Below are 23,490 nucleotides of genomic sequence, written 5' to 3'. Positions count from 1 at the left end.
TAGAAGTTATATCTCTGAAACTTGCTCTGCAGTTTCAACCAAAAGAAGAAAATAATGAGGCAAAGCAATGAGTTTGCCTGATTTTTTAAGGACCCTGGGTTGTTAGAATACAAATCTTCATGGCATATGACAAATCTCCATGTTTTGACTGGGTGACCCAGGCTTCACCAAACTAGATACCACTGCTCTGGCTATTGGAAGAGGTTTAGGGATGGGTACATTACTCAAATAATCTAGGGTATTTTGTTAGAATTTTTCTCCTATGGATAGAAGGAAAGAGATGCCTCCATTTGGCTAGGTTTCCCATAGCTGAAACATGGCTTTATGGCTAGAAATATAAGCAGCCAACACAACAACTCACAATCTTCTTGAGAAGCAAACCAACAGAGAAGAAAGCAGAACTGAGATATGGGCAGAGAAAACTAGAGTCTTAATCATAACCCTTGATTCAGCTGTGTCTGAAGCCAACCCTGGCCTCAGATATCCCAGTTACATAAACATTGCCCTCTTTGTCTTAAAGTTGTGCTGCTTGGTTTTCTGTCACTTAAGTGGGTCCTTTACTTGTATTATTCCATTATCCTTATCATCCCTATTTTACAGATAAGGAAACGGAGACGCAGAAAGCTGAAGGGCTTTGCTCAAGCTAACATAGCTGGGAAGTAGTATGACCTGGATTTGATGTTGGGCTGTTCTGACTATATAGCTTATGCTGTTTTTGTAGCTTGATACTGCCTCAGTTTATTGAGCTGGTCAACCCAATCCTTGGCAGCATCAAGAGGGCAGGCATTGGCTCTCTTGTTTTACTGGCCCACAAACAGGCCAATGACGTTAGACACTTCGGGCTGGTGCGCTTAGGGTCAGACAGGCTAAACTGGATCCTTGGACCCCATGCTGCATGCCTGGTTGCTCTGGGAACTCGTTTTCATTAAGGCTTCCAAACTTGCAGAAACCACAAACTGGTCTGGACCAACACCTAGCTGTCCTCTAGGTAGCTAGGCTGCTACTGAGCAGAAACAGATTCTGAAAGCAGAAAAACTCCCATGAAGATGCATCCGGCATTGAGGTGCTGGGACTTCCCACCTCCACTTCCCAAAACTTATGAAAACAGAGCAGAAGCTATTCAACTGTAGGACAACAGTGTTTTTAATATTTAAGTAACAAAACATTCAGGTTAACACTCAATGCATATACAATAAGATAGAGCAACAACAACAAAATTACAAAGCACGATCTAACTATATGGAGACTTTCAAACAATTAAGTGTTGGATGGAGAATGTGCTTATTAAAAACCCAGCTGAGCCACATCGCACTTCCTGAGACCTGACCAGGGACTTTCTGGTGGTAGGAGGGAGAGCTCATTGTGCCCCGTGGCCTTCAGCTCAAATGGATGCTCTTCAACTCAAATCCAGAGAGCACTTAACAATCCCCATGCTCTAGATTGCCCAACCCTCCTCCTTGCTTTTCTTTTTTCTTTGGTTGACTTGTCTGCTCATCCTTTACCCAAACTGAAGGCAGTGAGTTCCACAGATATCTCCTCTGGTTTGGTCTAAATGTTGCTGTCTCAGTGACAAGGGCCTCTGAGTTCACTGCTCTGACTCTTGATGAACACAACTTGTTATTATTTAATGGGGCATAATCCGTTCTTTCTCCAGACATAGTCTATTCAGCCTGAAGACCCTTATGAGTATTCACCAATCCCCTTGGAGGTCACTTTCGTATGTACTATTGATGTGAGGACTTTACTCTCAAATAGTAACCTAATGGCCAAGTTCCCCTGCACCAATGCTGCTCTGGGTAGTTTTTAGAGACTGCTCTTACCTCAGTTTCCTAGGGGGTCTGTCTGGCTTTGGAACTGGGATGGAATTCTAATGTTCTGAAAGGAATTTAGACTTTCTGCTCAAAAGGGCAGTGATGTAAGCTCAGGGAAGGTGTGTGGTTGCAAAGAACTTTCAGTTTTGCCCAAACATCTGACAGTCCAACCACTGTAGGTGAATTCAGAGAAAGGAACAGCTCTCAGTAACAAAACTGACCAGTTTTGATGGCACACGCCTGTGGTCCCAGCTACTTGGGAGGCCAGGGTAGGAGAACTGCTTGAGTGCAGGAGTTTGAGGCCAGCCTGGAAAGTAAGACCCCATGTCTAAACAAAGCAAAACAAAGCAAAACCAACCACAGTGCCAGGAAAGTGCTACTGCCAACTGGCAGTGGCTTGTAACCATGCAAATGTGGATATGTGTCACTCGGAAACATAATATTTAATTCAGGCTCAACATTTTATTTTATTTTTTAAAGAATTGGTTTTAACCTACTTCCTAGGACTTGCTGTATTCCATTATTTATTTTTTATTTTTTAGACAGGATCTCACTATGTCACCTGGCTGGAGTGCAGTGGCCTGATCACGGTTCACTGCAGCCCCAGCCTCCCAGGCTCAAGTGATCCTCTCATCTCAGCCTCCCAGGATGCTGGGACTACAGGTGTATGCCACCATGACTGGCCGATTTTTTCTCTGTATTTTGTAGAGACAGGGTTTCTCCACATTGTCCAGGCTGGTCTTGAACTTCTGGGCTCAAGTGATCCTTCCTCCTCAGCCTCCCAAAGTGCTGGGATTACAGGCATGAACCACTGTGCCCAGACAATATTTAGTTTTTACATAGCTTACACTTATTATCATGTATAATCAGAGTCATAGAAACCTCAAAGGGAGAGAATTAGGATCAGTGAACTTTTCATGGAATTTGTACTTAAGCGTGACTTTACAAAGTACCATATAGACAATGTCAAAGCAATTATTTTTTCATTTCCTTCTATCCACATGTAGGGGTGAGGCTAATTCATAGAGATAGTGTATCATTTTACTAAAATATTATTTATTTTAACTATATTTAGGACTTAGATTAAAAAAAAAATTTCTCATTCATCTAGGGACAATTTCTGACCCGTGACAGAAAGAGGACTCCAGTGGAGAGCTCAGGAAACTCCTAGAAAGGTCTTGCTGGAATAATAAGATGCCAACAGCAGTAGAAAGGCTTGGTTGCCTCAAACTGAAGATCACTTTGGTTTGGTAACGTTTAAGATCACAGCATAAGAAAACCCAGATCATGGGCTGGAGAGATTGCAAATATCTTGCTCTTATTGTTTCTTCTTCAGTAAGTGTTTATTAGTAGCCAAGTTAGGGGTGGGGAGGCAAAAGTCAAACAGCAGAAAATAATGTCTTTCGATCTACTCTTTTTCCTTTCAGAAGTTTTCTTGGGGATAAGCTGGGAACTAGATCATCAATGGGTTTATTAACTAGGAGGAAGAGGGGGGAGTCTGTCTAAATCATTAAAATGTGAGACAGAGATTAAAACCACATTCTCTCATCAGAGTAGAAAGTTATATTTAAAAAAAGAAATAGAGGATTGAAAATGTGAGCTATAGCCTCTAATTCATAAATGATACCTCAGCTGTTTTATGATGGAATATTTAGAGACAGAGACATGAGGCTAAGACCACTTGGCCTCTCCAAAGATGAAATCAAGGCTTTTCTAACTTCCAGCTGTGAGTCAAAAGCAATAAGTCAAGATGGAATCTCCTTGTTTTTTGGGTGAGCTCTCTGGGAGTTTCCTCTGCCCGTGCTGAGAGGTCTTGGAGCATTACACATAGTCGTGCTTGGAAGGATAAGATTGTACCTCGTCCTCTGTGTGGGCACCCCCATCGTATATCTTCTTGTTTTTGGTGTTGGACCCAAAGCCAGTGCTGGCCTTAAAGCCTCCAGGCTTGTAGGCAACACTGTGGCCCGAGGCATGATAAGAAACGGCTTTGTAGCTGAAAGAAAAATAAACATTCCAAGATTGTAGATGTCTTTGTCAGGAGGACCAACCTCCTATTTACCCTAAACTGTCTCAGGCTTGGCACTGAAAGTACAGTGTCCCTGGAAACCCATCAGTCCGGGGCAAACCAGGATAGTTAGTAACCCTGGTTTTTGGTACACTGGTTTTTCTGCCTCTGCAGTGGAACAGAAATTCTTGCATGTTAGAGCTTTGCTGAGCCAAGAACAAAATCTCCTGAGAATAAAATAATTGTGATTCCAAATGGACATTTTTGGATGGTGGAGAGAGGTATCCCCAAATCCTCAGTAACTAATGAGTTCCCTCTGTTAATCAAATAAAAATAAAGTTGAACCAGAAACAATGTCCAGGGGAACATTTTGCATCAAAGGATCATAGAATTTGTGAGCTGGAAGGTACCTACGTTCAGCCCATTGCCTCAAGCTGCTCATTTCATGGATGAGGTGATAGAGGCACACAGAGAGCAAATAACCTGCTGGAGGTCACAGGGCTGGTCAGCAGCAGAACCACACTGGAATCCAGCTCTCCTCACACAGTTCAATGTGGGGAGTTACAGCAGAGTTTCTCAGCAGCAGCACTGTTGACGGTTTGGAACAGATGCTTCTTTGTTGTGGGACAGTTCTGTGCACTGTAGGGTGTTTAGTAGCATCCCTGTCCTCTACCTGCCAGAGGCCAGTATCACTTTCCCCCACCCTCCCAAAATTGTAACAATTAAAAATGTCTTCACATGTTGCCAAATATCCCCTGGGGGGCAAATTGCTCCTAGTTGAGAACCATGGAGTTACAAAACAATCTCAGAAGGAACCAAGAGGGATGGATTTTTCTTTCAAATAGGATCACATTTAAATCAATCTAGGCTGAAATATTCCCATTCTGTCCTTTAGGTTCCCCCTAAAAGAGAAGGTTTGATAATCCTTAAGTCAAATAAAGTTCTTCCATATACCTAGATTAATTTTGTTTTCTTGGCTGCAAGTTATAAATTAAAATAGACCCTGAACAAATAAAACGTCTGGTTGCAGCGGAACAGGGAGACTCACTTGGTTTCTTCTGGTGCCAGGCCCCGGCAGGCGATGCACATCATCACACCCCCAACTAGTGTGAGGCCTCCAGCAACCCAGCCCACGAACAGAGCCGCGCCAAATGTGTACCTGGGTGGGGAGACGGTGGCTGTCAATATGGTTGACTCGACTCTCCAGGCTCCGCCCACTGCACCTGGCTGTGCCTGTTCTTTCTGTCCCCACTTTTGGATTCCACATCCATCCCTGCCCATGCCCCTGAACACACACTCCTGTGGGTCACAGCCAACTGATCAGGTACCCTGGAGAGTAGAATTGGGACTAAAACTAGGGGGCAAAACAGCAGGGGATTCCAGCATCGCTCAACCATAATATTATAAATCTTATCTCTGTGAAACATCTCAAGAAATCTTCTCCTCTCTACTGGCAAAAGAAAGTGTCTTGAAGGTTTGGTAAGAGAAATTTGAGAGATATAAAATCAATCCCGACTGGACACGGTGGTTCACGCCTGTAATCCTAGCACTTTGGGAGGCCAAGGTTCAGCTGAGGTCGGGAGTTCAAGAGCAGCCTGGCCAACATGGTGAAACCCTGTCTCTACTGAAAATACAAAAATTAGCTGGGTGTGGTGGTGTACATCTCTCATCCCAGCTACTCAGGAGGTTAAGGTATGAGAACTGCTTGAACCTGGGAGGTGGAGGTTGCAGTGAGCTGAGATTGTGCCATTGCACTCCAGCCTGGGCAACAGATCGAGACTCTGACCAAAAAAAAAAAAAAAAAAAAAAAAAAAAAAAAAAAAAATCAATCTCAAATTATTATTTCTGAAGGAATTTTAGTTCCTTGAGTTCTCAGTATGGGCCAATAAGCAGTCATCTTAACTTATCTCAAATAACCCTTACAACCATCCATGCAGGCAGAGCTATTACCTTCAGAAGGAACTAAGTTGAAGTGACTATCCCTTCTTTTATTGATGTCTTTACTCATTTGTTCAACAAGTCTTTATTGAGCTCCTACAATGTACAGAGCCCTGCCCTGGTACTGGGACACTGGGCGAACAAGGTAGACAGAGACGCTGTGCTCATGGTGCTTCTGTTCCAGCTCACAAGAGAATTCTAACTTGGGGTGGTCTGACTCCAAAGTTGGTGCCCTTCGCCTGGGGGGTCTTCCTCCAATGGGACTCAGTTACATCGGATCAGGATTGAGAACAAAATCTCCTGAGAATAAAATAATTGTGATCTCAAATGGACATTTTTGGATGGTGGAGAGCAGTATCCTTCTTCAAGTGACCAAAAACTGTTAGGATGTCAGTGCACATTTTAATGCCAGTGGATAACTTGATTTCCAGCTCCACGAGCTCTGCAGAAAAGGAGAGCTCAGCATGGAAAAGGAGTGCCTCTCCTTGGAAGTTTCCCTTTGCATTCCCCAAAGAGCACAGGGACTGTTTGTAGAACTCTATGAATTACTAATATGTTTAAAGTCTACGACACAAGCTAAGAACATTATACCAACAATAGGAAGACAAGTAATATGTGTGCAGACCTCTGCAACCTAAGAAAATACAATACTTTAGATGTGCTTTAAAAGCACACACATTAGCTGGGTGTGGTGGCTCACGCCTGTAATCCCAACACTTTGGGAGGCCAAGGCAGGCAGATCGCCTGAGGTTGGGAGTTCGAGACCTACCTGGCCAGCATGGTGAAACCCTGTCTCTACTAAAAATACAAAAATTAGCTGGGCATGGTGGCAGGTGCCTGTAATCCCAGCTACTTGGGAAGTTGAGGCAGGAGAACTGCTTGAACCCAGGAGGTGGAGGTTGCAGTGAGCCGAGATGGCACTATTGCACTCCAGCCTGGGCAACAGTCTCAAAAAAAAAAAAAAAAAAAAAAAAGCACACACATTTAGCAGGATTAAAGTAAACAATGTAAGCTTCATGACGAAGTATAGTATTAATATGTAGAGCAAAACTGGTTGACTGAGTTCAGTCCTTGAAAAAGTTCTGGGAGAAAATTTACCTATAGGCTATTTTTATTTCCTTGGACTGGGAAAAAGACAGAAATTTGGTTTAAGGGCTTCTGCCTTGGCACGAAGAGCCCTGCCCCGTCATCCTACCCGGTGTGGCTGGGGACTGAACAGCAGATCTTTTCCTGGGGTGCTTCCTGGGGTGATTTCCTGGTGACAGCCCTGGTCCGTGGGCCCTGACACAGACAGAGCCCCTGTGCTTGATACCCCTATGGATGGTTGAGTGATTGCTTAATGCTAATAATGATAACAACAATTGCTACCATGTATTAAGCCCTTACTGATACAGTGATAAGTGCTTTTTACCACTGTCTTGTTTAATTTTCCCAACAATCACTGTGATAGTATCTGTCACTTGCATTTTACAGACGAAGAGATTGAAGCTCAGCGAGGCTAAGGAACTTCTCCAATGACCCAGGAAGGACACGATATTGTCAGGATTCAAATTCAGGTCACTTTGCCTTCAAAGCGCTCATTGTTAATGAATCTTCTGGGCATGAGGGACGAAGTCCTTTTCCTCAACTTAGATACTCTGGGTCAAGGTTAGCAAACCTAAATACTTACCTGGGACAGGCAAGAAACTTAAATGAGTGAAGTGAGCTACATAGAAGAACATAATTTTGTTTTCTCAACTGTAATATATGGAAAAAATCCCTATAAGCATGAGTTGGGCTATTCGGGCAGAGTGGGGATTGTGGTAAACCGGACAGAATGAGTCCTAGCCAGAAGGGCAGCTGCCTCTCTGCTGCAGAGATGGAGGTCATATGAGAATGAGGGCCCAGGGCAATGCTGCCAGATCTTCTGATTTTTTACACAAAGCTGGAAAAACAGAGTATGTGTATGTGTGTGGGGGGTGAAGTCTCCTTGTCGTAGGCCCTAGTGGTGCTCTACCATTTAACCGTTTCTGTGGGTCTCTTCCCCTGCTTGTGTATTCTTTGCTTTTACCTGCTGGCCCCTGTGGCTGCCTCTGGAAATCTAGCTTTGGTTTAGCCACTGAAGCCACTCTGCCCACAGGGACTGACTGGCACCAAGGTATGAAAGCTCAGCTCTTTAGTTTGGGGTCGAGACAACTCTGGCATCTAATTCGCACTGCACAGCTCTCCTCAGGATCAGGCTGAGTCCCAGGGCTTCACCTGAAATCATGCCCGTGCTTGGCTTCCCTTCCTTCCCGGCCCTGCTTCCCTCACCCACTAACCCATCTCCCTTTTCTTAATGAACTCTGGCACTGGGATCCTCTTCTCAGGATCTGTTTCTGAGGAACCCAGTTCTTAACCCTTCTAATTTTTTTTTTTTTTTTTTTTGAGACGAAGTCTTGCTCTGTTGTCCAGGCCGGAGTGCAGTGGCGTGATCTCGGCTCACTGCAACCTCTGCCTCCCAGGTTCAAGGGATTCTCCTGCCTCAGTCTCTCAAGTAGCTGGGACTACAGGTGCCCACCACCACGCCCAGCTAATTTTGTATTTTCAGTAGAGACGGAGTTTCACCATATTGACCAGGCTGGTCTCGAATTCCTGACCTTGTGTTCTGCCCACCTCATCCTCCCAAAGTGCTGGGATTACAGGCGTGAGCCACCGCTCCTGGTCTAACCCTTCTAATTTTTAAAAGTTGGTGATTGGTTTAGATTATAAAATGAAATGTTTTATACAAAATACCTTGCAGACTGTGTACAGTGTGAGGGCAGGCAGTTTGCAGCTCTAGTCTGGGGCTTAGGCTCTGCCATTGTTACATACAACATGGCAATAATAGAGTCGGGGAACAGGAGAAGGAGGGGGGTCCCAGGACCAAGTGGGGCACGGGAACCAAAGCTCCATCAAGGTGACTGCCAAGGTCTTTCTTGGCAGCTGGGCTGTCTTGTAAGACTTCTGGGTGGAGAAAATGAGAAGACAAAAGAAAGGGAAAGACAGCTGCCCATCCATGGAGGGAGAAGTTCAGGAGGCCTTCTATAGTCTTAATTCCAGGACTGAAGCTCCCTGCCCACAAGACAGGGGCCGGTGCTGGGGAGATGGTGTGAGAGAGTGATGGCAGGTGTTAGTGCTAAGTGCAAAGTGGCTGGTAGATGGCTCCTCTGGGCAAGCGCAATGACCCCAGGTACCCAAATGCTCTGGGAAAGGTGGGCTCTTGTAAGTAGCCTGAGCAATCATTCTGGTTTGCCCATGATGGAGGAGTTTCCCAGAATGTGGAACTTGCAGTGCTAAACCTGGGAAAGTCTCAGGCAGACTGGCATGAGTTGGTCAACCTACTTCTAAGTTGCACCTGTAATTAAGAGACCATGAGAGGAACATAGAGTAGGATTGGGGGAGTTTTTGGGGATCGCTTCCTTTACATTCTTGAAATAAAGCAGAAAAATGAATGGGGATTGGAGTTCCAGGGAGCCAGAGGGTAATGGATTTATCACACCCTCACTCTCCGTCTGTCCCTCGTGTTAGTGTGGCTGGAAAACATGCCAAGTGCATGCGTCCAGAGATGACAGGTCACTGAGGTCTAATATTGATATTTCTTCCCAAGAACAAGATCTTTCTTTTTCAGGAATTTGCTCCAGCTTCTTGCTATGAGATATATCCGTTTAAAGTGACTAAATGAATATGGGCATTGGTATTGTTTTTCCGTCTTTTAAAAGTTCTACTCTCCTTCAGACACCAAATTGTAGTGGGGTTTCATCTCCCTCTGCCAGACTGTACCCCCTGTGAGAGTGGGCATTTTGTATCTCCAGCACTCTGAACACGTCTTGGCTTACAGCAGGTGATCAATACATTTGTAGAATAAATGAATTAATGAATGAGAGAAAGAGGCAGCTATACCAGAAAGGAACACCACTTTTCTCACCCATACTGCACCTTGCTGATTTCTATTCAAACGTTTACCTGTTCCTAGCCAGGTCCCAGTTATGGACTGTAGATGTAAGTTGATGTTCATTTACTTGCCTGGGTTAATAGTGCCTGTTTCATTGCCTCCACAATGGGGCTTGTGTAAGAGTGTTAGATAAATACTATGAACTGTCACCGTATTTCAATGCAAATGTCAGATCAGCCTCAAGTCATATCACCAAGGATATTTCACTGAAATGAAGTTTATGAATTTACAGGTGATTGTTGATTTATGATACGGCATGGTTGTCTCTGATAAATTTTTGGTATTTCAGGCACTGACAGTCACATTAGGCGCATGTGTTTAATCAGATTCTTATAACAATATTCATCATGGTGAATGACAAGACCTAGATGAGGAGGTTACCTGGTCTGAATAGTCTGCACCACCCCACTCACGCCGCTGTACATGTTGGCTGTGGACATCCAGAAGTTAGTCACCAGCATGTTGGCAAACACAGACACTCCAGCAATTGCACAAAGACCTGTGGGCAAAGAAAAAGAAATCTCCAGAGTTAGTTTCAAGGGATTACAGTGTTTCTGAGGCAGGTTATGCCTAGATGAGTTTAGATGAGTAGGCTGCAGAATATTGTAACCTTATAACCAAGCATTGATTACTGAATTCTCGCTATGTGCTAAACATTGTGATAGGTGCTTAGAATGTTTTATCTCGCTAATTGTGGAAGGATATGTATGTGTACAGAAAGAAATTTTTCATGCATTTTGGGACCAAGGCTCAATAGTCCAAATATTTTTGGTCTGTTTCTTTGGTAATGTCAAGATATCGTCCCTTAAAATCACTTTCTAAAGCCTTGCCAAAAAAATGCCTTTTAGCAATCAAGTCACATGACTCTTTTAGGGTTGAGAACCTTTTTTTTCAAGCTGAATTTAAGATTCAAAAGCTAAGTTTTTTTTTTTTTTTTTTTTTTTTTTATTAAATAAAAAACCATTTCTTTTAATCAACATGGGGTGTCACAATGCTGCCTAGGCTGGTCTTGAACTCCTGGACTCAAGTGATCCTCCTGTCTTGGCCTCTCAAAGTGCTGACATTATAGACATGAACTACTGCATCCAGCTAAGAACCTCTTCTATTGGGGTTGGAGTGGCAGCTAAGACGGACCTTAGTACTCATGATACGCAATTGGGCCTCCACACTCAGATTATGAATCTCAGTATGAAAAGTTCTGGCCGGGCGCGGTGGCTCAAGCCTGTAATCCCAGCACTTTGGGAGGCCGAGACGGGTGGATCACGAGGTCAGGAGATCGAGACCATCCTGGCTAATACGGTGAAACCCCGTCTCTACTAAAAAATACAAAAAAACTAGCCGGGCGACGAGGCGGGCGCCTGTAGTCCCAGCTACTCGGGAGGCTGAGGCAGGAGAATGGCGTGAACCCGGGAGGCGGAGCTTGCAGTGAGCTGAGATCTGGCCACTGCACTCCAGCCTGGGAGGCAGAGCAAGACTCCGTCTCAAAAAAAAAAAAAAAAAAGAAAAGTTCTGAACCACATTCAGGAGTAGGGAGGAGTCATACTTTCTCTACCAGAATGATTTTGCTTTGACATTCCAGAAGTGGGAACTCCAGGCTCTGTGTTTACCTGAGACAATGAACATGATCCCGGAGGTCAGTGTCATGTTGGCTTTGGCAGAGTCCTCCATGCTGCCAATGCGGATGCATTTCAGGGCAAAGATGGACACTAGGAGGCCAATGGCACCCAGGACGATGCCTATGATCATCAGGGCTCGCACTGCCTGCAGCATGGCTGTGGGACAAGGGGCAAGACACAGCAGACAAATCAGACCAGCTCAGCACGCTTGATTCGGCTCTGGTTTAATAAAACAAAGCAACCACAACTAACCTGCACCAAACCTCTGAGAGACAGCAAAGTCCATAAACTGTGAACCTTGCCATTGTCAAAGGATGTGGAATTGTGGGAAATACAAAATACATCACTTACAATTCTCTGACTGATGAAGGACATGCACTCAGATGTCTACAGAATCAGAGAATTATGGATGGTTGGAACTGGGGAGGTCCTTGGATTGTACCTATTTCAGCTTCCTCATTTTTAAAGCTTGATAATCTGGGATCCGGAAAGGGAAAATAGTTTGTCTAAGGTGAGAGTTCGAATTACTGATAGAGCTTATAGCTGTGACTTCTAACCCAAATATTTTTCTTCTCTTGTGCTTCCGTATGTGATAAAAGTTTTATATAGTTGTGTCCACTTTAGGAAACCAAGAATTCATTTATAGAATATGATGAAGCCAAGGTTGCTAAGTGATATACCAAGGATACTCAACTTCGTCCCTTTCCAAAAGGAACTGCTAAGATTATGGTGAGCTGTAGGTTTCAGATGTATATAAAAAGATCAATATAACAATATTAGGCCTTTCAACTGGACCAGTTTATCAGCAGTTTATCCCTTTCTAGGAATCAGTCGTAGGTATAGGCCCTACAGGGACTCTTCTGCAGTGTCCTTACCTCCAGATATATCCAAAGTTGTTTCTAGTGCATCCTTAAATTGCTGTGACTCATCGCAACCATTGTTTACTGAGCCCTCCTGACTGGCCATGGGATGACAGTAGTTAACAACAGATCAGACATGGTCTCTGTTGTCATGGAGCTTATGCCAAAGTGGGGAACGACAGTCACTAAGCATGTCTATTACAAGTATAAATAATTTAACAAGGAAGACAAATTAGTCCTTCATGTGTTCCAGTAGGCAAGGCCCCTAGTGTGAGTTGGTAGGGTGGAGCTGAACTGCAAAACTGTGTGGAGATACTTATGTGCTAGACACCAATTATTCTATCCCTCCAGTATATCCCCTTTTTTCCTAAGTCCATGATTTTTGAAGGAGTTGCCATGTCTTACATCAGTGTTTTTCAAACTACTTAAAAATTTAAATTTCCAATCTGTCACAAATTGACATCCTGACAAAATACAAAATCACCTGCTTGAGTGTCACAGACATGTCAAATTGTTATAAATGTTTAGAAATATTTATTCTCGATTTCGGTACCAGAACTCTTCAGGTGGGTAACACATAGTTTGTTCGCCCGCTTGGTACACAGGCCCTATTTTGAGTAGTGATACTGACCTTGATCTTTCAGGCCCTGACTTTATACCCGGTGCCTTGACCAAGGCAAATTAATCCAGCATGGGCATCTGAGTCAGACCAGGCAGATGAGACACTTATACAGAATGTCTGTGCTGGACACAGAGAGCATCCGGCCAGTCTCTCTCCAGGGGCTGAAAGTATAAGATGCTGTCCTGGGAGTCCATGGTTTCCTTCAGGTGGTGAGCTGCTGTATAATGGTAAGCAGACCAAACCCAATAGGAAGGTAGAGAGCCCTGACAGTCAGTGTTTGAGCTCCTGACTCCAGCTTTTCCTATGGTCCACATACATCCTTTCCTTAGGTTTCAGGTGCTATCCCAGCACCATTATTATTATTATTATTATTATTATTATTATTATTATTTAAATCCCTACCTGTTTGAACTAATTCAGGTTGGGGTTCTGTTACTTGAAATCAAGTGTTTCTAACTTATGAAAGATGGTTTCATCAGTGTCTAGACATGCTAACCTTTAAAGTCTTATTGTTTTTGGAGAGTTTCCAGCCCTCCAGGTTCGAAGTCATGACCAGAGTGCTGCTGAAGCCCCTTGCAGATGTGAGGGGACCTCTCACACCAAGTCTTACAGCTGCAAAGACATTGCATTCCACAGTGTGGTATCAGAGAAGAGGTAAAGGGCATCATTTTTCTTTTTTGGGAAATTGCTGATTTTTTTCCTAGTTATATAAACAATAACTCCTCAATATAAAAATTTCAGGATGTATAGAAAACTATAAACAGGAAATAAAAAACAATAACCTGCTATTCCAACTCTTGGAGATAGCCACCTTTAGCATCATGGTGGGTAGTTTTCCAGGAAGGAATTTTTTAAAAAGGAGAAGGAAAACCCTCATGAGGCTCCCCCTGTCACCTGGACCAAGGGAGCAAGTCAGGAGCCAGCTAGAAATGCAGATGGAGACCTTGCCAAGTTTTAACTAGAAGGGGATTGTGGGGTACACTCAAAGGAGGTGTCATTCCTACCCTCAGTGAGACCAGTTATTAATACCCAGGCAAAATTGAAATTTGGAAATGGAAAAGAAACAGGAGAAATGCTTATCAGTTTTTTTCTCTTTGAAGGAGATACTGAGGGAATCTGCCTATAGGGCTATAGGCAAAAGGCTCAGAGGAAACTGTGAACAAAACAAAGTTCTGTCCTTCCCTAGTTTTCACAGGCAGTTGCTACTTTTGAGTGAAAGCTAGTAAGGAATTTTCAGACATTAAAAAATGTAATCCATGGGGAAAAAAAACCCTACGATGCAGATAATATAATTATCACCCATTTTATGGTTGAAGAAATGGAGACTCAGGTGAGGTAACTTGCCCAAGGACACACATCAAGGGAAAGGAGGCAGAACTGGGAGTCAGATCCAAAACTGCCTCAAAATCATTACTTTTCCATCACAGCACATTGTTTTGAGGCACCTTATTCTGGAAAAACAGGTCCTGCCTTCCATCAGGTACAAGGATCTGTAAACTCTTACAAAATGTATCCTCCAAATTTGGAGACTCAACCATAAACAATCATGCTCCGAAATGGATGCTAAGAATGTGGAAGAAAACACTCTCCAAATCGTCTTAGGGAATAACCTGGCCTGGTGGATTATTTATAAATGTGACTCTCAAGATGACAGCATTCCCATCTCCTCCAGCAGTCCTGGGAGAGGACTCTCTCCAGTCACCTTGGGAAGATTTCCCTCTCCTACAACAGCCAACATCATGGGCATCTGAGTCAAACATCAGTGGAGCTGTCAGCATATTCACTCTAAGGTATGTTTGTATCATAAAGCAATTTGTCATGCCAGAAAAATCAGCAATCAATGAGAAATTTTGAAAAAGGAGAGTTAGATAATGTAGAACTTGTTCAAGTGCCTCCTGCAATGTCTGAGGAACAGAGGCCCTAGCAGCCTTCTCACCAGATATCTGTCTGAAGTATGAATGACAGTGTCCACCTATTCTAGTTTTATCCCATTGATCTCTATATACTTGATTCTGATTCTCTTCTCCCTAAAGAAACTTCTGATTTTAACTTTGCTTCTCTGCTGGGAAGAGAATTCTACAAACAACGATCGTCAGTCTTAGTCCCACTGGCAACTGTCATGGGGGCAGGTGCCAGTAAGTGGGAGGAAATTGGCTCCACTGCTTATGGCTAGAAACCTCCTATGTCTAGTAATGACCATGGAGATTCATGGTGGTAAACTCACCTTCCCCTCCACCTGCACGGTCCACCTGGGATCCTAATCTTCTCTATAGATAAGTAAACAGAGAAAACTGCCACAAAGTAGGTAGCAGGTAGGTTTCTCTTTTAGCCATTTTGTCTCTTACTTGATATTCTGATCAAGAGGCTTATCAGCTGATAACAGGTGAGTCAACAGGCTCTAAAGCCTGATTCCCTGCACCAAAAGTGTGACTACAGCATTCTTCCCAATGAACAATGAAGTGTTATCAGACCTGAAGGGTGGGCAGGATTCAGGGCTGAAAGAAGCAAACAGAAAAATGGGAACTCAGTGTTCCCTCCCTGTTGCAAAACACCTTAATTCCCCAAGTAGCTCTGAACTGACAGGTGAGGTGCTCTTGGGTGTGGTTTTTTCCAACACAGGCTGCACCTGAGCATCTTCTGGGGGCGCTTTTAAAGAAATATTAATGTTTGTTCTCACCCCCAGAGATTTTCATTTAATCATTCAATAACAAAATTTCAAGGAATAATGCGAGACAACAGCTTTCAAGAAGGGCTCAGCAGAGGTACTCGGAGTGGAGAGTTGGGCTGAAAGAGGGTTCTCAGGGGCTGGCATCACTAAGTGGAAGTGGGAGTGAGGATGATGGGACAGCAGTTCACCAGCAGCCAAAGGCCTGGACTGGGGCCCTGGTGGAGTAGGGGGATGGGAGGAGCCATACCTTCAGGCATAGCTTGGTCCTAGACTGGAGACAAGAGAGCTAATGGAGGAGTCCAAAGGAGGGGAGCTCAGAAGACCGTAGTCTGAGGCCAGACTCCAGAAGAAAGGCTCTTGAGAATAAGATGGGGGACGCTAGATTCTCTAGAGATTCCAGGAAATCGACACAGAAGTCCTTAGTACCTTGTAAAATTCTACAGAACAATGTGACACCAGGTGAGTGTTATTAGGTAAGTCATTTAAGCTCAATGAAAACGAGTCCTCAGTTCTGGAGGGAGTCAAAGATATCTCTTGCATAGATATGTGAGGATCAGATGCTACTTGGCATAAACCTAAGCCAGGCTCAATAAATATCAGTTTCCTCTCCTTCCCTAAAAACAACGTATCCCTTGGCAACTCCACATAGCTTTGACTTGTACTAACTGTATACAAACATGAATCCTCTCACATGATGATAAAATATGGTTGAGGATTTGAAACAGCCATGTGTGTGAATTGCTATGGGCAAGAGGGGAAGAAAATTTGAAAAGAGGAAGAAAAGAAAGGCTTGGACCTAGCAGCACCTAAGTAGTGGGGAAGATCAGGAAAAATGAACACAAGACTCTGAATGAGCAGGGGAGTTAGCTGATAGGAGAGGCAGCATAGGTGGGTTTCTATCTTCACTGACCTTCCTCTTCACCTCTGCTATGATTTGAATGTGTCTTTCCCTCCAAAATTTATATGTTGAAACGTAATCCCCAGTGCAGTACTACTGCGAGGTGAGGTCTGTAGGAGGTACCCTCAGGAACGACATTAGTGCCCTTATAAAGGCCTTGAGGGAGCCTGTTTGTGTCTTTTGCCCTTCTGTCCCTTCTGCCATATGAGGACACAGTAAAAGGCACTATCTTTGAAGAGCATGAACCCTTACTAGATGGAATCTGCCGACACCTTGATCTTGGACTTCCCAGCCTCCAGAACTGTGAGAATAAATTTCTGTGGTTTATACATTACCCAGTCTAAGGTAATCTTGTTACAGCAGCACGAACTGTCTAAGACATCCTTTAAGGTGAGATCCAACTACAACTCTGATGATGTGTCTCCCCACCAAGAAATGATGCTGCACCACTGACTAGGCCATCCTAGGGCATGACGCTTTGTGGTAGCTGCCCCTGCCATCTAAATGGGGACCACCACAGCTGCAAGCTGAGCAGGCATTTTGGTTCCTAGCTTTTCAATCAGGGCAAGCAGCCTCATTTACCTAGGTTGCAGGTTCTCTTGAGCTGTGTAGACCTGTTCTCAGCTCCCTGTGGTGTCTTCATCATATACAATAATGTGTAACTTTTAGATGTTTGTCCACGTATTTGAAGAGGCATGCTGATGCTGAAATATCTTTCTCTTTTGAAGAGAGAGAAAGCAGCTTTACTGAAAACCAATAGACTCAACTTTATAACTAACTTATAATCACTTCACCTTCTAGGGCTGGTTTCTTCTACCAGAAAATGGGGAAAGACAAACTGTTTTCACAACCAGTGAAACCATTCAGCCAATAGCAAGAAATAAACAGACAAGCTCCTTTAAGAAGGATACTTATGAGAAGTCTCATTTTTTTCCCTTATGGATTTTTGATTTAGATTTTGTGAAGGTTTTGTGAAACTGTTCTCTGGATTAAATGTGGTCTGGTTTAAAACTTCACTCCTGTGTGTGTAAATGTGATTTATAGGTTGATAAGAAACTCTGTGACTCTCCAGTGGCTGTTGTTTTTACACACTGAAGCAGAAAGGGGAAAATGTAGACAGTCATATAAAAAAAAAAAATCAAGGCCCTCGGTGCCTGCAGCGGGGCTGAGATATAGTGAAGTGTACAGAACGTGGGTAGGATGGGGATGGGAAGGGAGAACACAGGGCCTTAAGTGATTTTGCCTTTGGATATTTGAATTCATAAAATGTTTTTGAGTTTGGAGGAAAAAAGGCTAGAAGATCAAATGTCCTAAGTGTTTGAGAGCCCTGAGTGATGTAGACACAGCAGTGATGATTTAGGGATGCCAAGAGCTAGATCTTGTAAATGGGTCACAGGGCACTTTCTTTGTTTTTTTGTTTGTTTGTTTTTGTTTTTTTTTTTGAGACAGAGTCTTGCTGTCAGCCAGGCTGGAGTGCAGTGGGGTGATCTCAGCCCACTGCAACCTCTGCCTCCTGGGTTCAAACAATTCTTCTGTCTCAGCTTCTCGAGTAGCTGGGACTACAGGCGCACACCACCATGCCTGGCTAATTTGTTCATATTTTTAGTAGAGACAGGGTTTCACCATATTGATCAGGCTCGTCTCGAACTCCTGACCTTAGGTGATCCACCCACCTTGGCCTCCCAAAGTGCTGGGATTACAGGAGTGAGCCACCGTGCCTGGCCCAGCACTTTCATATAAATGTCTTACTGTGAGGCATTTCACAAATGGGGAAAGTGAGGTCCAGAGATGTAGGTGGCCAAGCTGTGTCCTTGATTCCAGCTCACTTCCCTCTAACTGTAAGGCTTACCACTTTACCAAATTTAGTCAAAATGTTTGCAAACACTTTAGAAAAAGCATTACTTGACTGTGATGTCAAGGCAGGGACATTATAGAGCCAGGGACATGAGTTTGCCATATCTTTGCCCCCTCTCCATTCTGCTTATTGTTGGCCCTTTACTCGTCCTTTCCACTGTTTCCAGGGAAGGCAAGTGTGAATGGGATGCAAGTCATCCATGCTTTAAACTTAATTCATACTCCTAATTTCACATCATTGATGATATTGTTACAAATGGATCAACGCCCATATACCCTCTGCGCTTATTGTGCTCAAGCCTAGACCAAGCTTTTCAATTCTAAAGGCAGCCCATTCCTGCATTTAGAAACAGGTTCTGGGCAGGGGAAAAGGATACAGACTTGGAAGTCTTTGCCTTATGTTCACATCCTGTTTCTGCCATCTTCTATCCACAAGGACTTGGGCATGTCCTTCCCTCACCCCCAGCCTCAGTTTCCAACTTTTTAAACCTAAAGCTAATACACATTTTCCTGATTTTTGTAAAGATTAAGCTGAAGAGCCAATATGCAGCTCAATAAATAGCAGTTATTTTACTTCTGGCACTGTCCTCAGAGCACTGCATGCTGTATCAACTGTGTGGAATACAATGAAATTGAATCTTGAGCTATCAGTTATATAGAGCTGGTAACATACAAGTATGCAGTCCTGCTACCACCACCATTTACTTCATTAATCTATCTTTAGTTTACACAATACAGCCTGTTGCATTGAATTACATTCTTCTGCAGCTGTAAGTTCCAAAGAGACATGATACGTTTTTGTCAGATGAATGAAAAGTTAAGTGAGATTTTGCAAGAACAGAGATTGTGCTTAGGAATAATTTAATAACTGGTAATGATTATTATCATTTATTTATATTTATTTTTCGAGGTGGGATCTTGCTCTGTTGCCAATGCTGGAGTGCAGTGGCATGATCACTGTGGCCTTGGTTCCTGGGTTCAAGTGACGATCCTTCTGTCTCAGCCTCCTGCGTTGCTAGGATTACAGGTGCAAGCCACTGTGCCCAGTGATAATTATGATTATTAACTAAAGTATTATAGGTATCTGCCTTTTGCCTTTCTGTAAATACTTTAAGGCTTACTTCCGTGCTAAAAAGTGATACTTTTCTGGGTTCTAGGTCAAAATTAAACTCTCTGGGAGAATCATTGCAAACTTACATTTCTCCCTCCAGGCATTTCATCCAGCTCCTCTGCTTCAGGTCTGTCTTCCCCAGGTTCCTCGTCAAGTGCAAGAAAATACTTTACACAGCTGTTTCTGATAGGAAGTTAGGCATTAGGTCCTGGCTGGTTGTTATTCCTTCCAGCTCCTTTAGGAGCCCCACAAATGTCCTCCTGGGCTGTTTTATCTCCTTGCATTGTTGCCTTTAGCTTTTGAGTTTCTTTGGAGCCTTTTCCTCCTGGTAATCTTCCTGCCCATTCTTACACTCTTCAAATATTTTATTTTTAGAGATGGATGAAGTTTCACTGTGTTGCCCAAGATGGAGTACAGTGGCATGATCACAGTTAACTGCAACTTCTAACTCTAGCTCCAGTGATTTTCCTGCCACAGTCTCCCGAATAGCTGGGATTACAGGCATATACCACTGTTTCCAGCTAGTTTTAAAAAATTTTAAACTTACTGTAGAGATGGGATCTCATTTTGTTGCCCAGGCTGATCTTGAACTCCTGGCCTCAAGCAATCTTCCCACCTTGGCCTCCCAAAGTGCTGGGATTACAGATGTAAGCCACCACTCCCAGCTCCTGCCCATTCCTTATCTAAGTCATCAAATAGATATTTGTATTTTGGGGTGCCAATTTGTAGCGTAGCCACTCCTGCTGCATGGGGACTGTCTGCTTTTAAGGCCACACTCTTCTTGAAGGCCACAGATTTTCAGTGATTTAAAGTACCTCCTTTTCTGCAAACTCAATCCCAAGAAGTGTTTTTTTCTGGCTTTTGGTGAAATCCTCTTCCCTCAACTCAGATAGGCAGAACTGGGGTACACTTCTGTGGTGGCTGCTGGGAACTGTCCCCCAGTTCCCATGGTGGTTCAGCACAGCTTGACTTTTCACAGCACAACTAGGAGACAGGACGCAAAGCAGCACCCACTTCCTACTTCCCCAATCCCCTATGCTTGTTGTGGGCCATGCTGGGTTTTGTGGGAGATGAAAGACAGGCATATCAGAGTCCTCTGGCCACAATCTTACCACCGACAGAGCTTACCAACAGATGATCTTGTGACCAACAGTTTCCAAGAGCCCACAATGCATTGCTACTGGCCCTGACATTCACATTTGCTGTCCTCCAGATAGGATTTGAGGAAGTCATTTCTTCCAGCTTCCCTAAAATCCTTCTCAGAGAGCCAAGGACCTCTCCTTTCGTGGGTCTCAAACATCTCAGATTTCCAAAGTGGCAACTGGGTTCCCTCTCTAAGAGATCTTTGTCTGGCCTGACATGGAATAAAAGTACCTAGCATCACCAATTCTCCCACCTCTCTTCCTCTCTCCCTCTCTACTTTCTTCTTTCTCACCTTCCCTTCCTCTCTCCCTCATCCACTGTTCCTTTCTTCCTCTTTGCCTTTTGAAAAAAATATCCTTCCCCCCCCCAGCCCCGTGGCCATATTTACATTCCTCTGTTATTAAATGCTAGGGAATTTTTACATTGTAGAAATTTACCTCAAACCCCTCCTCTTTCCTGATTCCAGGCCATCCCCACCAAAATGTCTAGCTCTGAATTACACACTATATATTATCTTATATCAGATGATAGTTTACACATATAATTCAATCATATTTGTTTGAATATAAATTAATGGTATATCTTCTTCTGCAATCTCATTGGTTTTGACTATTTGATGTTCAGGGAATTATCTGTCTGGCAGAACTGAAATAAGTGTGGTTGATGTGTTGCAGCCCAGGCAGTTACTATTCAAATGCTCCCTGTGGTAGAGACAGTAGGTGCTCACCAAATAGCTATGTGCTCCTACATCTCCCAGCTCCTGGGGCCATATGGCCAGTTCTGGCCAATGCACTGTGAGTGACATGTGTTACTTTCAGATTGAAGCAGTTAAGAACTGTTGTGCCTCCTTCAAGCCTTTCTTCTCTTGCCCCAGCAACTTTGAATAATGTAGCTGCAAGGAGGCTGCTCTTCCTACAATGGACTTTATGTGGGCAGGAAGTAAACTTTTGTTGTGTTAAGCCATTGAGATGTTTAGGTTTGTTTGTTGCAGCAGCAGACCTTAACTACTCTGACTAATAGAGTCTCTGAACTCTAGCCTCTGCAACACAGTAGGCATGCAAGAGATATTTGTTAAATACATGATTGGATGAACAAATGAATCTGTTCCAGGCAGGAGGAGGACCAGGTTCTTTTGTATATGTGGAGCCATAATAACAAAAAGTTTGTAGTACAAAAATGATTTACTGTCCTTTTTTGGGGTAGACCTTAACCTGTTTTTAGTTCAATGGCTTGCATAAACACTTAAAATGAACTATTCGTACTAGTTAATTCAACTTAGTTTATCAATCCTTTGCTGAATACTCACTCTACCAGGCCCTTTTCTGGGAACTGGGGAAATAATTCTTATCTAGCTGAAGGGAACCGTCACATAGAAGCTGAATGAGACAAATGTAAAAATAACCAAGTTAATAAGCTAAAGTTCCAACTCAAACAGAACTCCCTTACTGAAACTGTCCTGATTTTCCCCACTCCTGACTCTTCCTACTGAATAACCACTTTCTTTCTGGTGCTCCAAACATCTGTGTCAAAGCCTCATGCCATGTGTTGCCTTTGCTTTGATATTCACGCACATGCCTGTCCCCTCCGCTGGAATTTACAGTGCCGACAAGGCCAGTTTTGTGTTGTGTACTCTTTGTAGGTATGCAATAAATGCTTCTCAGATTTGAGAGCAGTGTCACGAGGAGTGAATATGCTCAATGCTATGAGAATGCTCTGGGTTTGGTACAGAGACTTGTGGAATTTTTATTCAATTTGGAGGCTTGAGGAGGTGTGGGGGAAGATTTGTGAGAGGACAGTTGGGGTGGTGGAGGGGGGAATTCAGGGGAGCAGGAGCAATGGGTGTCCAGGACCAAGTCCAGGGTATACTGAAAGGACAGAAGAAACAGGAAGGAGGAGTAAGAGACCGCCAGGGAAGTTAGGTGAGGGGTTAGGAAGGTTTGGTGTCAGGCTGTTATGTGTGTACCTAATTAAGCTGGGAATGGGGAACCACGGAAGTTGGTTGGGTTTTGAAATGTCTAAGGGGATGAGAACTGAGAACTAGCAGTTAGTGACTGAAAGACTCCTCTTCATCCTCTGCTATGGTCAAAAAAACAAACATTCTAAAGAGATGAAGGATAGAAACCAGACTGAGAAAGGTTAAGGGTGAGAGGTAGTGGAAAAATTTAGTCTTTTAATTTGGTTTATCAGTGACCCAGGAGAGAGACAGAACTTGGCAATGATCAGGATCAACAGATTTCCCTGGAAAGGAGGCCATATACATAAGTGAGGAGAAGAGATGAAAGAGCCAAGGAGGAGAGAGGATGACCAACAGGGCATGATCCCAGACAGGTGGCATGAGGCCTTCAGAGCCCTGCTGGGGAGGTTGACCTTAGCAGGAGAGTTTGACCTTAGCAGGAAAGCAGGGAGGAGAATCTTGTTCTGTCAAGGGGGAGAGGTGGAGCTATTCTAAGAGGGTGTCATGGAGATAGGATCTGTTGATAGAATAGGAGTGACAAGTCACAGTGGAGGCAATGGGGTTTGCCCATTTAGGAGAGTGGGAATATTCAGGAGCCCCATGTATGGAGACTGTGATACAGAGTGAGCAAGAGATTGATAATATGTAGTAGGGCCCTGGGGAGAGGTTATTGAACATGAAGTCATAAGATAGCATGCCTTAATTTTGAATATGAGGACAATCTTTTTCTTTATATGATAGTTAAAATTAGACATAATTAGCAACTCAACACTCCGTGTCGCATTTCCTGAGTCTCACCTCTCCCCTCCCACTACAGCATAATCCTTCCTCAGTCTGGTTCTCTTTTTTCTGGCCAGGTTCTACCTCCCTTGCTTCCCTAAGCAGATCTTTCCACAGAGTCAGTGATCCTATTGGTCCTGCAATGAGTGGCTTCCAAAAAACGGAATAAATAATCCAGTTCTTCTACTCTGACACCCATCTTCTATTTCTTTCTGAAAATGAACTTGGATTAGTTGAATTGCTTTTCACAATTCAATTCAGTTTCAAGGGCTCTGCAG

At 43.6% G+C, this 23,490-nt stretch overlaps 1 protein-coding gene across 3 annotated transcripts in view; it reads right to left on the bottom strand.

Annotated features, from left to right (window-relative positions):
- Positions 1-1,125: 1,125 nt before the first annotated feature.
- CLDN18 (claudin 18) overlaps positions 1,126-23,490 on the bottom strand; it is a 35,375-nt gene continuing 13,010 nt past the window's right edge. For 2 of the 3 annotated variants that reach the window (XM_023187860.1, XM_023187861.1), the window contains exons 2-5: positions 11,314-11,478; positions 10,088-10,205; positions 4,865-4,975; positions 1,126-3,804 (exon numbers count right to left, since the gene is read on the bottom strand). In XM_023187860.1, the coding sequence (XP_023043628.1) occupies positions 3,633-3,804; positions 4,865-4,975; positions 10,088-10,205; positions 11,314-11,478 (566 nt within the window). In that variant the 3' untranslated portion in view covers positions 1,126-3,632. The remainder of the gene's footprint in view (positions 3,805-4,864; positions 4,976-10,087; positions 10,206-11,313; positions 11,479-23,490) is intronic. The other variant, XM_023187862.1, reaches the window with a different exon arrangement.

This window comes from Piliocolobus tephrosceles, chromosome 2 (assembly GCF_002776525.5).
Source record: "Piliocolobus tephrosceles isolate RC106 chromosome 2, ASM277652v3, whole genome shotgun sequence".
In the NCBI taxonomy this organism is placed as follows: Eukaryota; Metazoa; Chordata; class Mammalia; order Primates; family Cercopithecidae; genus Piliocolobus; species Piliocolobus tephrosceles.
Note: the sequence above shows the minus strand (reverse complement) of the source record. Positions and strands in the feature narration are given on the sequence as shown.